This window comes from Megalobrama amblycephala, linkage group LG5 (genome assembly GCF_018812025.1).
Source record: "Megalobrama amblycephala isolate DHTTF-2021 linkage group LG5, ASM1881202v1, whole genome shotgun sequence".
NCBI classification, from domain to species: Eukaryota; Metazoa; Chordata; class Actinopteri; order Cypriniformes; family Xenocyprididae; genus Megalobrama; species Megalobrama amblycephala.
Genome location: NC_063048.1, coordinates 20,619,343 through 20,634,979, shown reverse-complemented (window position 1 = coordinate 20,634,979; position 15,637 = coordinate 20,619,343). Strand labels below are relative to the sequence as shown.

Here is a 15,637-nt window from a genome sequence, read left to right as displayed (position 1 = left end):
TGCTGTGCTAGATCATTTAGGCTACAGGGGGGAGCTGCGCAGTTATATAAATTATATAAATACTATTAATAAATGAGGAAAAATTGGCCACTCAATATTAAATATTAAATTATTTTAATTATCATAATTAAAGTTTTAATTTTATTAAATTGAACAAGCTCAACATTCAGCATTCAATCAAATATTCTTAAAGATTAATTATTATTAATAATGTTACTTCAACATATTGTTATTTCAACATAATATGTGTGTGAGCAACAAGCAAGATGTGCATTTGTAAATTCGGTGACAGCGTGTGTTACCAGTTTCAAAAGGTGTGTGACCGCGGCGCGCCGGCGCCTCCATGTCATAATTACATTGTCTGCTATATTGCTTTTTATGTATTAAATCCAGGTAATTGGATGATGAAAAATGTATTAAAATTAAGATACAATTTATACTAAACGAAATTCACTTTAAAGAAAATCTTTCTTCAAAACAAAACTTAACAAACTTGAAACTAAATGTGCTTATTTAATGGCTAAAACACGTAGACTACAGACTCTCTTTTTGTACAAATTGCAGCACATTCATTTAATTCTGAATTTTGCACATGTAAGTTGAAAAGCATTTGTTTGTGCATAGTAAACATATCTGTAACATTTATCAAGTTCATAATTGTGCGTGCATTTATTAATTATTATCTTAACGAATAATACGACAAGGAAGAAGCATGTAAACTGCGTTGTTTGTTTATTAAAACTAGTTTAAAATGTTTCCATACCTCCGATTTTCCTCCAGACTTGCTCAAAGTTAATTCTCTTGTTTTAATTTTTTTCTTTGCTTCTTCAAGCTCCATGTTGTACTTAAGCCTCGTTTACACTGTTCGTATGGCTCCGACAAGGTTTTGTTCCGTCCTCTGAGCGGTGTCAACTCACACCAGAAGCATTTCAGAAGCGAAGCGGCTGGACTCGCGAGACCACTAGATTTGCCTGGCCAACATTGTTTTCGTTAAATTTTTCATGTTTTTAATGGCTAAATGGTTATATTTTGTCCGGTTTGATTGTGTTTATTGCTATGCCATACTTCATTTTGCTGTAGCCATACAGATGAAGTTAACACACTTAAAATTCCAGTTATGGACAACAAAAACAAAGAAATTTCAAGTTTTTCAACTTCGAATCTCTTGTCTTCAGTTTCTGTCATTGTAGTGATGTGAAATATCAGCAGGAGTTTACAGGATTATTTTGACTTTATTTTGTATTTGTGCTGCGCGTCAAAAATAGGCGAGGCGCCTATCTTTAGCGAAGCGGCGCAGTGAGCCCCTTCTGGGACGCTTCTCAAACGCACTGCGGCGCGGCTGGTGTAAACACGAGCATTGACTAGAGTAGCCGCGAATCAGCTCCGGTAGCCGCGTCGCAGCCGTAACGTGCCGCACACGCGTGCAGTGTAAATGAGGCTTTAAGCTACTGAATAGTACAGCACGCACAGCAGGTGTGATGCGTCACGCGTGCGAGACTGCGAGTGCCAGTGGACGAGACGCTGCGCATGACACGTGACGTGCTTTATCAAGGGCCCGGCCCGACCCGGCCCGAGGACGGGCTCGGGCAGAGAATCTAAGCTCTACTTCGAAGCTTCATGAAGTGGTGTTTCGAAATCGCCCATCACTAGATATTGTTGAATAAAGTTGTTATTTAGTTTTTTTTGGTGCACAAAAAGTATTCTAGTCACTTCATAACATTAAGGTTGAACCACTGTAGTCACATGAACTGTTTTAAATATGTCTTTAGTAGCTTTCTGGGCATCTGAAAGTGTTAATTATTTTGCTGTCAATGGAGGCCTCACTGAGCCATCGGATTTTATCAAAAATATCTTAATTTGTGTTCCAAAGATGAACGAAGGTCTTGGACATGAGGGTGAGTAATTAATGACAGAATTTTCATTTTTGATTGAGCTAACCCTTTAAATTGATCAAAAGTGACAGTAAATACATATATAATGTTACAAAAGATTCATATTTCAAATAAACACTGTTCTTTTGAACTTCTAATTATTAAATAATCCTGAAAAGAAAAACAAATCAGTTTAAAACAAAAATATTAAGCATTATAACTGTGTTCAACACTAATAATAAGGAATGTTTCTTGAGCACTAAATCAGCATATTAGAGTGATTTCTAAAGGATCATGTGACACTAAAGACTGGAGTAATGATGCTGAAAATTCAGCTTTGCCATCCCAGGAATATATTACATTTTCAAATATATTAAAATAAAAAACAAATATTTTTAACTATAATAATATTTCACAATATTACGGTTTTACTGTATTTTTGACCAAATAAATGCAGCCTTAGTGAGCATAAGAGACTTCTTTCAAAAACATTAAAAAAATCTTACTGATCCCAAACTTTTGAGCAGTTGTGTATACTTCATGTGCAAATTATGATGTTAATATGTATATGACCCCCCACATTTAAACATTAACACTGCCTTCTATAACAGATACTCTTGCTTCTACTTAACTGGTATAAAACTAAAGACAAGAGTAAAATATGGAGGAATTCTATCAAAACATTGGACTCATCAGGACCGATTCGCAGCTACATTACGACTGTTGAAAACTGTGTCTTAATTATGATTTTTGGAGCAATAATCTTTAACTACCATTAAAACAAGCATTATACGGCCCCTTTAAAGTACATGTAATGTATGCGTTATCGTGCGAGTAGTTGTGTAATCAGCGAAAGCAAAGAAATGTCATTAGATTAGTAAGACAGCACACAGACACCAGGAGAGAGAGACAGAGAGGGTGAGACTCTGCCCAGAGAGAGAGAGAAGAGTAAAAAGCGAAGGAGACACTGTGAGAGGGAGAGAAACCTCTGTATACTGTCCATCCTCTCCTTCTCCAAAGTGGCGTCTGTAGCTCTATGCAAAAGCTGCATTGCTTATCGTATTCCTCTCGATTGAGAACCCTGACTGTTATCGTCTTCCTGCAGAAACAAGACAACAGGAGGGGGGTTGGAATAATGCATGCATGATGTACACACACACACACACAAACACACGCGCAAACAAGCACACAAGGGGACTGCGCCACAGGGCTGTTGAGGGTGTAGTTTGGCCTGTAGTTGATCCCGATGATGATCCAGAGGACTGGTGTTCAGTGTGTGTGTGTGTGTGTGTGCATGTGTTGTATGTGTGGTTTCCTCTGCAGGCTCAGGCCACGCCCCCACCTCTCTTCTCATTGGTCTCTACGAGCTGAGGGTCTCCGATCTCCAGGAAGAAGCTCTTGTTCTTCTCGTATTCTTCGTCATCAATTATCCTGACTTTTATTGTTTTGCTGGAGAGAGGGAAGGAGAAAGAAAAAGGAGGAGAGGAAGAAAAGAGTGAGGTAAAGACAGGCCAAGAGAAAAAGAAAGAAAGAAAGATAAACGGCATGCAGTCATGCACAGGCAGACAGTCAGAATAAGAGGATGACGCAAGAGAGAGAGAGAGAGAGAGAGAGAGCAGCCTCATCAAGTCTGACTGTCTGTAAATCTCATAAACACAGATAAAATCAATATCCCATGTAATTTTTGTACTTGCTGTGCATTAATTTAAAGTAGAAATAAAGATTTTTAAACTACTTTAATCATATGTGCGTGTGTGTGTGTGTGTGTGTGTGTGTGCATATGAAAATTTCAAATAAATAAATATTTATTAAAAAGAATTAATATGAAAATATATTTAAAAAATACATGAAATAAAACTACGATATGCTTATTTATTTGATAAGCAAATTTATTTGCTCATTTATTTAAGAAAATGTATCACATAATCAATATTTGTGAAGAAAAGCTGACAAATTAAGATAATTCAAAGATGAAAGCATTAAACAATCATCACAAAAAGTGCCAGCCCTATAAAAATTTTTAATTAAATATCATTAGTCATTATTATCATTAAATAAATTTTTTAATATATAAATAATAATAAATAAATTTTTCTATAGCCATTTTTTTAATAAAAATATTTTTTTTTTTGTTGAAAAAAAACAAAAAAACAAGACAAAAACAATATTGCTTGGCATCTGTGGGCTTGTGTATGTTCCGCTCTGAACTTAAAATCTCTGCTAGGATGCAGTCATCTTGTGAATCAGTCAGAGCTGCATATTTATGGACGCAAGATTTATGATATTAATTCTTTCCCCGCCATTGACGGAATTTTCCATTATTTATGATGACGCTTCCCTGGTATTGACGGAATTTTCCTTTACAATACAATCTGTGTTTTCACTGTCATGCCGTAGGGGGCGCTATTACGTATCTTCTGAAAGAGTACAGAATCTCCAGATCCAAAAACAAGCAAAGCAGCAGCAGAAACAAGCGATAGAAGCATTGCTTATGCATATGTAATTGATCAAACATTCAACAGCATATAAATCAAATCTACCAAACGTTACTGAATGAAATGTTGACCCCCCACAAGAGGTATAGGATTATGCAAGCTCTGGGGGTGTTGATGGACTCAATCTACTCTGTTTATGTGTTTCGATTATCATTCTGAATCCGATCTGAACATAGTCTTTGACAAAAAAAATAAAAAAAGCGTTTTGCGTAGCTTTTTGTTAAAAATGTCTTTTTTTTTTGTTTGTTTGTTTTTTTGTGAAACTATCCCACATCCAAGTGTTGATAAAAAGAGAATGCATGAAGCTTGAATAAAATGTTTTTTTTGTTTGTTTGTTTTAAAGCAGATGCTCTGTTCTTTCTTTTGATTGTATGTTCAAATATTCATACAACAAAATATTCTGGGGGCCATGAAAGTTTTCTGAAAGTGAACAAAAAACAAAAAACAAAAAACAGCTGGAGCTGACTAGAAACTTTATTTAAAAAAAAAAAAAAAAAAAACGCTGGCGGGGAAAAAGTTAAATAAAATCAATGAACGTGCAGTTGGACTCCAGCTGAAACAGCCATTAATTTAGCTCTGACTCAAGAAATCTTAAGGTTTTTTTCTCAGATTTTTTGGGCCTCCTGAATTTTTCCCCCAGCAGAAGCAACATCCGGACCAGCATGCTTAGAGGGAATGTTGAATAAAAACCTCTACCTCCAAGCTAACAGCATCGTCATCAGAACCAAAAACAAACTCTTTCACGCACAGACTCAGACCACTTGCTGCTATGTTTGAATGACCTTTCTCCAGCGGAGAACATTACAACCAGAAAATCTACACAACCAACCATGTCACATTGGCCTAATGTCACAATTAAAGTCAACATGAAATCAAAATCGACTCTCTTGGCCTACTTTTTTTTCTTCTCTCATTTCATCACATTTCAATCTAAAATAAGTCACATTATGGAGGTAAAATGGGTTGTGAATTTCAATTTAATTTGGGTTTAAAGCTAGGATGATGTTTGGATGACATTACTGTGTTTCAATCATTAGACTGATACAGCTCTCAAAAATATTTTACTACTTTCTTTTACTAGAGAGTAAAAAATGCACAGTCACTTTCAACAATCTTCAATCTTCAGGTGCTACAGCAAGAAAGACAGACAGTAGCTACATTTACATGGACACTTTGTTTCAATCAGAATGAAGTCATTCTGATTGATGAATCCAAACATAGTGTTTACATGAACACTAAATAAAGTGATTGGGTTGATGTGCGTGTTTACTGTATATGTCACAAAATCGGATTTAATCTCGGATTGTGCAAACTGCACAAGAGTTTACTGCTGTTGGCGCATATTAGCCATCATCCTGCCATCGCTTCTTTTCTTTGTTTTAAAAAGTAGACAATATTTATCTATTTCGGGTCCTGATTATGAGACGCCGAGCACAATGAAGCTTTGTGCTGTGCTGCTTATATTCATCAAGCAGTAAAAAGGCCCGAAAACAAGACGTCTGTGGATGAGAGTCCGAAGCAAAGACTTCACAGACTTCAAGTGGAATGAGAATTTTGGAATGACAGTCATTTATGACACTATATTTAACAGCTCGTTCCATGCGTTATACATCATTATGCAATTCCTACATCATTGCGCATGCGCAGAACTTTCCAGTTTCGGTTTTCAATCACCCCTTACAATCCAAATTAAATTTCAGTCAGATTTGTCCAATTCATTCTGATAGACATGGTTACACGTGACTTTTTTATTCCGGCTGTGCTACTATTCTGATTACAAAAGGATTATCAGGGTCCATGTAAATGCAGCTAATGAAGAAAAGGCATAAGGGAATGGGTCAAGAAAGACAGAAGTGTTATCAAATGCTGCTTTGAGTAACTATATTTCTGTCTTTCTCCATCTCTTGCCTCTCATAGACAATTTAATGTTCCCTCCATCCCACTGGTTGTCACAGAGACAGTGTTAGATTGTTTCCAGATCCACACTGTGAGGTGCAGTAAGCTATATGTGTGTGGGAATGACCCTCTTCACTGCTCATCTGAATGTAGGTTAAGTTCAGCTGAGGTTATGTCAGTGTGCTAACGCTACATCAATAAGTCATAGAACTGCTTTTACAAGCACATAAAGGTTTTAAAATGACAGCGCATGCCTTTTTAGTATCTGTGCGTGCCATGCGCGTGGGGATGTTTTCCTATTTATTCTTTGTATGGTACATTTTGTTCTTGTCAATTGTTTTTGACATCTGTCATCTGTAATAAATTCATTACTTCCTTAATTTCTCCCTCTCTCATTTCAAATCATGTATCACCTAAATAACAGTATCTGACAGAAAACAAAATGATATTTTTAAGTGTGTGTGGTGTAGACGAGATGTTAATTAGAAGTGTTCCCGAACTCTGTGAATACACTGTAAAAAAATCCCAGTAAAATTTACGGTAAAAAAACAGCAGCTGTAGTTGCCAGAACTTTACCGTAAAAAATACAGTAGCACCGTAAAAAAAAATCTGTTAAATTTACGGTAAAATAACGTATTTCATTAACTGATATAATGTTAATTTACCAACCTAATGAAGTACTAATATCTGTTTTGTACCTTTATAATACACTGACAGTCACCAAACACAGCGGTGATAAGAGTCACATGATGAATCAAAGTTCATCACAAGCAGCTTTTCCACAAGCTGAGGACAATACTAATATATAGAAGGTGCACACAGTGTCATTCACACAAACACTAAACACCATCATGGTAACATGCATGAAATTTAAAAAATGCAATAAACATTAATTTAACAACATTAGATGTAACATAAAACCCTAATGTACATAACTGATTAGAAAAAAAAAATGAGAAAAACTAAGAAGAAACAGAGTTATTTCAACAAAAATATATCAAATGTGAAGTGTCACGCAGGGAATTGTGGGAATGTCAATTTACGGTTTTTCACTGTAAATTTTACAATGAATTGTTATTTTTCACTTCCAAAAACTGTGAATTTAACGGTATTTTACTGTAAAATTACATTAAATGTACCGTTAGATCTATTACAATTATTCACCGTATATAGTACGGAAACTTTCTGTAAACCAATTGACAGTTTTTCACCGCAGCATTTTTACAGTCTTTTACTGTTAAAATCACGGTAATTTTTTACAGTGTAGCTGCAGAAGTTTTTATCATTCAAAAGAATCAACACAACACATTCACAAGCAGTCAATGCATCAGAACTCAGTGAAAACATGTTAACGGTTTAAGCTCTTCAATGAGACAAACTGTGGCCATGTGACACAAAAAAAAAAAAAAAAAAAAACACCTGCTAAACACACTGGCAGATCATCTACACCTTTCACAAGCAGTGTTGCCCACACTGCTTTTCGGTGGCGGAACAAATCAACTGCTGTTGCAGAACCTTCAGCGTGACAGCAAAATAAATTACATACCTGAGTTGAGAATGTAAGTTTGAAGCAAAAAAAGAATGCATATAAATAGACTGCATATTGTGAAACAATGACGAGAAATCACATCTTTCTTTTGTTCCGCAAGCAAACACAAACACACAGCGCAAGGAGCGTAGTCTAATTCGCAAGTGAATGACTCATGTGAGCCGATTCACGAACAAGTTACTCTTATGAGCCAACGCAGGTGGATGTATTAAAAAATGTATTTTATTGATGTGTCGTTCATGAATGATTCATTCATTTTAACGAATCTTTAATATGACTCTGGAACAACGAGTTGTCTCAGAGAGACATTTATTTTGTGTTTACTGCACATGCGCAACATCCCATAGGTTCTGTACTGGAAACAGTACACCTCTCGAGTCTTCGGGTTCAAGTTATTCCTTCATCAAGTAACAGCCGCATAGGCTAGCTAGGCTATGCAGTATGTACCGGATCATTTTACTGACTCGGATCTTTGAATCTCTTTCAGCAAAATGAACGAAGGGTTTTTCAAGTCATTTTGTTAATTTCAGCAGAATATAAATGTTACATGTTAAATTCCCCAACACAAACTACTTGTGCAAACGTTGATCACAATTTCGAATAAAAAAATAAACTATAGGCTAACGACTTGAACCCGAAGACTCGAGAGGTGAACTAATCATTTCTGTTTCCGGTACTACATGCATTGCATATGGGGCTGTCACGGCCCAGATCAGATACTTACGACGGAACTAATGACTTAAACCCGAAGACACGAGAGGTGAACTAATCTTTCCGGGGAACAGACGTGATAAATGTGAGGTGACAAAAGAAAGAACGACTCGGATCGGGAGGTGAGGTGAACTAACAGGCTGCATAGCCTGAAGACCCTGCTAAGCAATTAATTCATGATTTCTTATTCAAAATTTGGCCTTCATGGCTGCATTAGCCAATAGTTTATTTTTTTATTCCAAATGTTGATCAACGTTCATGCAAGTAGTATGTATTGGGGAATTTAACATGTAACATTTTAATTATATTCTGCTGAAATGAATGAAAAAAAAAGATTTGTTCATTTTGCTGATCTGAGATCTGAGTCAGTAAAATGATCTGAACTTCACGCTACTAATGTATTTAGTTACCACTTGTAGTACACCGATGGGTTCAAGTGTACTACAAGTGGTAACTAAATATTTTTTTTAAAAATACAGAGATAGTATGTTAAAAGCGCATTTTAGTTCATATTCATGGTGTCTCAAAATAGCACAGTTGAATACACTCTTAAAATTATCTTAAGAAGTACTAAAGAAGAATTTCTAGTATATTAAGTACACAAAAATACAGCACTTTACTTACATTATGGAAGTGTACTTTTTTCACCTGGGAATTCACAAAGTACACTTTAAAATAATCAACCGATCATTCTACAACAAATCAATCAATAAGATTTGCAAACAATTTACTGGTCTGAATCAATCTGACGAATCATTCACTGAATGAACTCACTGACTCAGAGTCAGTAACATTATTTTTAGTAATTTTTTGTGATACCTTTACTTAGCACCTTTATCTTTAGGTTGTTCAAATGCCATGTAGGTAAAGATAAATGTTTTGGTAATAAATGATTTAATAATTTTAATAATGAACTTAATAACTTTTATAATACTGAACATATTTATTTATTTAAATATTTATTTATTTATTTTCTCCTCTAACCTGAAATCTAACTTTCAAACTAACACGTATGCATTTTTATATTACTTTACGACATTATGCATGTTTATCAAGCAGTTTCCTCATACAAACCATTGGCTCGTCGTCCCCACAAAGTAGGTGATCTCAGCTTTTACAATTCACATGGGTCTGACCTGACACACACACACACACACACACACACACACACACAACAACAACGTTCGTTTTTGTGAACTGTGGGGACATTCTATAGGCGTAATGGTTTTTATACTGTACAAACCATATTTTCTATCCCCCTACACTACTCCTACCCCTAAACCTACCCATCACGCAGGAAACTGTGCACACTTTTACTTTCTCACAAAAATTCATTCTGTATGATTTATAAGCCTTTTGAAAAGTGGGGACATGGGTAATGTCCTCATAAGTCACCCTCTCCTTGTAATACCTATGTCATACCCATGTCATTATACACATTTGTGTCCTGATATGTCACAAAAACAAGCACACACTTGACATGATCGACATAAGACACACCTTGAAGCCTCTTGTTTCTCTCCTTGTATTTTATTACAGTAGATGACAGTGGCTTTATGCGTGTGTACCGAGTTCCCCTCTGAGAGCCTGTCTCTCTTTAGCAGCTCAAATTTGAGCCTGCAGGAAATCAAAGCGTGCTTTAGATTAAGCCAAATGGGCAGGGGCTTGTGGGAGACGCTCAGGGTCTTGAATCTCTGATCAGGGTGTTATATAAAGCTGCTCCAATTCATGCCTGACCAGAAACCAAGCACTGCAACACGAGATCACACACACATGCATCTCACTCATGAAAGACACAGGAGGGAACAACGCAGCGCACACACACAAATGATATGACATTATCTGTTCATTAGCATATCTGCATTGCAGTAGCCTTGATCGGAAGAGATCCTGACACACACAACACAACAACGGCAACATTAAGCAAAATCTCTTTCATACAGCTCCTTAAAGTACATATACGGCTCATACTGTACAACTCATCAACCACTTCCAGTTCGGAATTTTCTTCGGATCGATGCTTCTAGAGGATCCGCAGACACGTTTTATAGACCAGTTGTGGGACAGTCAGGAAGCTTAAACTCACACACTCTTGCTGCAGTGCTTGCAGCTGATCAGCCGTCGCTGCTGCATTACAGTGAGTTAGTGACTGCGGTGATGTGAACATATCTCTGGGTTTGATCAATGTTCAGGCACCAGGTTTAGGTCTGTGCAGCTGGACTGGAATGAGATCCAGACCTATTAGCTTAATTTATATGCCAAAACCACACATAAACACACACAGTTTGACTTACAGCACAGAGTCCAGAAACATTTGCCAGCAATTAGATCTGTGCTTAGCAACCGCAGAAAGAGCCAAAATAGAGCCACTTTTCAACTGCGATTCACCAAAGGCCACATTACACTGCATGTGTGTAAGAGAAACAGAGCGAGAGAGAGAATAAGAGCTAGAGAGAGAAAGGGTGAAGTAATGCAACCTCTTTAAAATTCAGATCATGTCTGCTCCTTAACACAAGGAGGAGCCACATCAAATCAATACAAGCTGACTTGTGTGTGTGTGTGTGTGTGTGTGTGTGTGTGTGTGTGCGTGTGTGTGTGTGTGTGCGCGCGCACACACTTTGGTGTGAGCATGTTTAGAATGAATATAGAATGAATATATGCATATTTACTCATATTTATTCTTGTGCCATGGTGAGATTCAGTAAGAATGAATTGCGCCCGCTGATAACGTTGCTTATTTGCACATGCTGGACAAATAAACAATATTGTTTTAACAGCTGATTCATACAGGAGTTATGCAAATCAGGCAACAGTGCAAATCATGGACTGTACAGCCTTACTACATCATTTCGATACAGACACCTTAAAACAAGTGCGTTCAACTGTGTGTATGCATATTCAACTCTTTTCATTTGATGAATTACTGCTGCCAGGATCAATAAAAAAGTACACAAGCAAAATAGATGTTAAGTGCAATAGGCAAATAACTGACATGTCTCATTTGCATTAAAAGGAGGCATGTTTGAGCTAAAATGATTGATAATGACTTCATTTAAATATGCCTGTCATAGTGCTACACTAGTGCAGATATTGTCTGCTTAAACTGGATTGCTAATAATAATCATAATTTTTTAAAACAACACTTTTCGTGTGAAAAAATTGGATTGCATAATGTTAAGATGCAGTTTTTTGCACTGAAATAATACATGCACATCCTTAAATTGTATATATGAGAACTGAACATAAACACCATTAAACTATGGAAAATTAAAATTGAGAGCATAAGACTAAGTGTGTGTCTCAAAGGGCGAATGAAACCATTTCCAACCTGACCAGAAGTGCATGGTAATGCAAAACTAATGTAAGCAAATGCAATCTCTCCTTTTGATATATTCTGTACTGCAATATGGACTCAAGTGTGCATGCAAATTCTTATGACTGCTTGCATGCTCATTTGTGTAAACACACTGAAGCCTACGTAAAACACGTACGCACACAGACGCACACAGACGCGCACACACACGCGTGCACACACACACACACACACACAAACACAAACACACACAAAGCGCAGGTATTGATTGTGTCGTAGTGGGGTGAAATGAGAGCTTGCTGCAGATACCTGCTAGTGAATAACGGAAGAAGAGAGAAAGAAAGAGAAAGAAAGGGGGGGGGGGTGGATGGAAAACTGAGCAGACGAGTGAATATGCCTTCAATATAAGTATTACAGGGCACTGACACAAAAACATCATCTTCCATGTGCTTTTCAGTACTTTAATGATATTAATTTGTTGAGATTACAAGCTTTTTTCTTAGTGTTTAAAACATTTTCAGGCCCTTTCATAAAACATGGCACAATGGAGCATCACCGACTTCTGACATATTTTGTGCATTTGCTCATTGTTCTTTTACAAACTGCAATTATTACACAATGGTATGCTTCATAACTTACAATTAGTTCTTTTGTAAATGCTGCTTTGTCACTAATGCTGTTGTTTTAAAAGGGCCTGCTGTTGGGGAGAAAGCGACATTTTGTAAAACAAGAGTACACTCTTAATAGAAAGGTTCTATATAGAACCTTAAAGGGTTCTGTCAGGTGCTTTGTATATAGTATATGCTGCCCAATATTCTTTAGAAAAACCCTCCAGGTCCTTTTGAGATCCATCTTTTCACACTGAGGACAACTGAGGGTCTCAAACACAACTATTAAAAAAGGTTCAAACATTCACTGATGCTCCAGAAGGAAACACGGTGCATTAGGAGCTGGGGGGTGAAATGTTTTTGAATTCGAAGTTCAAGGAATATTGTACTTAATCTGTCTTCTGGGAAACATGTAAGCATCTTCTGTTGCTTCCGAAGGGCAGCACTAAATGAAAAAAAAATTATTTAATACACAATTTGGACATCTTTATCCTGTTCAAAGGTTTTCACCCCTGACTCTTAATGCATCGTGTTTCCTTCTGGAGCATCAGTGAATGTTTGAACCTTTTTTAATAGTTGTGTTTGAGTCACTCAGTGGTCCTCAGTGTGAAAAGATGGATCTCAGAATCATAAAGATGGATTCGAGCCCTTTTCAAATCTGTTTTTTCTTTCATAGCTTGTCTATAACAAAAGTTATGGTTATCTGAAGTCGGGTGATCGCTGTGATTTTCAGAAATGGAATTTTGAGAAAAAAACTTTTTTTGCATAGAAATGAAAATGCACTATCCAAACAAATGGTTGTAATTCAAGAATGCTTTGGAATATAGACCTAAGTCTTGTTTTAAAGAAAACACTTGTCAGATTATTGTAGAAGTGAAATAAATTATGAAAGCGAAATGTTAAAAAAAGTTATAGAAGTTTAAGTTTATGAAAAAGTAAAAATATAATTGTTTATATTCTATAATAATATATTACAAAGCATGTTTTACTCTTAAACTACAGGAAAATAAAAGCCGAAAATAAAAGCCGAAAATGTCAACATTCCAAATTTTAGGTTGAAATATTTAAAAAATGAGCTTTCAGTAAGATTTTGTTTTGGCGCAGTACCAAACTTGTTCACTAGATGACATCCAAGCTCCATATCTGACCATTTAAAGGCGCCTCCATTTATTTGAGTAATCCGAACCATATATTTCCATATTTTCATACATTTTATGAAGTAGACATCCTATTGAGAAGTAGTATGGGCAGTTTGGCAGCATTTGATTTGAATTCAACCTTTAATAAACATAATTTGAACATGTATGTTCATTATAGCTCTGTTGTTCTCTTGTGCTCCGCCTCTTCACGATAACGTTGTATTCAAAAAAAAAAAAATCTTTGTGTGCCGTAGTTTATGTAGGACTGGTGGGAAATTAGCATTAATACACCTTCATTCTACATGTTATGTGGTTTATTTTGATAGGTGAACTGTCTTTGTAGTGTTAAGTGAGGGAAAGCTATGGGCATTTTTTTTTTTTTTTTTTTTTACCTCCGCTGGGTGTATTCTTAAACAGTAATGTTAGAGAAAGACAGCCTTGCCACTATAAATAGCTATTTTTCTGCACTTAACAGGTGAATTTTGCCAAGATATTTTCAGAGATGATGGACAAGATGTTATAGAATGGTAATTTAATGAAAACCCAATTTTAACAAAAAAAAAATTACATTCAACCTATTTTTTTACTTTACTGAAAACGTTCCATTGCGACATCCGACAGGTTCACAGATCACATCACATATATATAGCAACTGAGGTGGTTACAATAACAATTAATATCATTTTTGATCACTTGATTGTCAATTTATGTTTCTATTGGAACTTAAAGTCCACCTGAAATCAAAATCAAGCGTTAGCGTCAGTTCTGGCAGGTCACGTCAGTCAAGCTCGCATCAGCTGACTCCCAGGTGACTCGCGTCTTCCTACAGGAATACAACGCCTATCACAGCATCCATATATAAGCTCTTCAGTATTATCAGCAGCTATTGCATTTCACTGTCAAACTACAAAATTATTTAAATTTGAATTTCTAAAAATGTGAATTTCCATCATTTTATATGAACAAAAATAATAATCGTCTTTTATTGCCAAAATATTTTAGTTTATCGTCCATTTTTTTAGTTAAATCAGATAACATTTTTAGCTGTCATATGTAGGGCTGGGTAAAAAATATTGATTTCTCAATTTTAATCTATTCTCATTTTTACGAACCGATATCGATTCTTAAATCCCAAGAATCGATTAGTCTAGTCTGTTTTCAGTTGATGAATGAACAGAACATGTAGCGCGCCTCCCATCCAATAAATCACTATAATCTTTGTGCTTTGTTACTTTTGATGTGAAGCAAAGTCTCATATTTCAAATGATGTCCATCTTATTATGAGATTCAAAAAATAAATAACGTTTTGGCGCTGTTTAATGTGACGTGACAGATCACTGTAGCGCCTCAGTTAAAGAGAAGCAGCAGCATGTGAACATCCTCTGCTCCGCTTTAATACCAGTTACAGCGTGAAATAAACATGACTAAACATCTGAATGTATGTTAAAATATACAGTACAACTCACCGAAATCCATATCATGTCTTGTGTAATAGCTCAATCAGTGTTTCATCCTCGGAAAGTCAATAAATCAGCTTGTAAACAATGTCACGTAACGTCACATTTACCTCAGAAAAACATATTCAGTGACCATAAACTCATTAGCTAGAAAAGTGAACTCTAGAAAGCAACATTCTGATAAATATAGCTATGCACCTTTACATATTCATTATAATGTTTAATGTTCTTCAATATTTAATGCATGTTTGAATAAATTATGACAGCCACGATTTAAATGTCTATATTTCAAAAAAACGGATTGGAGTAGAAATATGATTATGTAATTCTAAACTTTATTTATAATAAAAACATCATTAAGTGTTTGTATATAAATAAGTTAATTTAACCTTCAGTATTATTATAGTAGTGCCAACTGACTCCCATGTGTAGTTTACAGCATTAGTTGAGAGATTTTTTTCCTAAAATTTGGCATGTACTACATCCAAAATAATTGATATGGAATCGTATCGAAATCGTAATCAAATCGCAAGCATGTGAATAGTAATTGAATCGAATCGTGAAAATTGTCTCAATACCCAGCCCTAGTCATATGGTC

The 15,637-nt window shown here is 35.9% G+C and overlaps 1 protein-coding gene across 9 annotated transcripts in view; it reads right to left on the bottom strand.

The window, feature by feature from the left end:
- Nucleotides 1–15,637, bottom strand: part of slc8a1b (solute carrier family 8 member 1b) — a 134,071-nt gene that overhangs the window by 24,030 nt on the left and 94,404 nt on the right. For 8 of the 9 annotated variants that reach the window (XM_048191133.1, XM_048191132.1, XM_048191131.1 and 5 more), the window contains one exon: nt 2,858–2,970. In XM_048191133.1, coding sequence (XP_048047090.1) covers nt 2,858–2,970 — 113 coding nt within the window. Of the gene's footprint in view, nt 1–2,857; nt 2,971–3,213; nt 3,321–15,637 lie in introns of all 9 variants that reach the window. The other variant, XM_048191135.1, reaches the window with a different exon arrangement.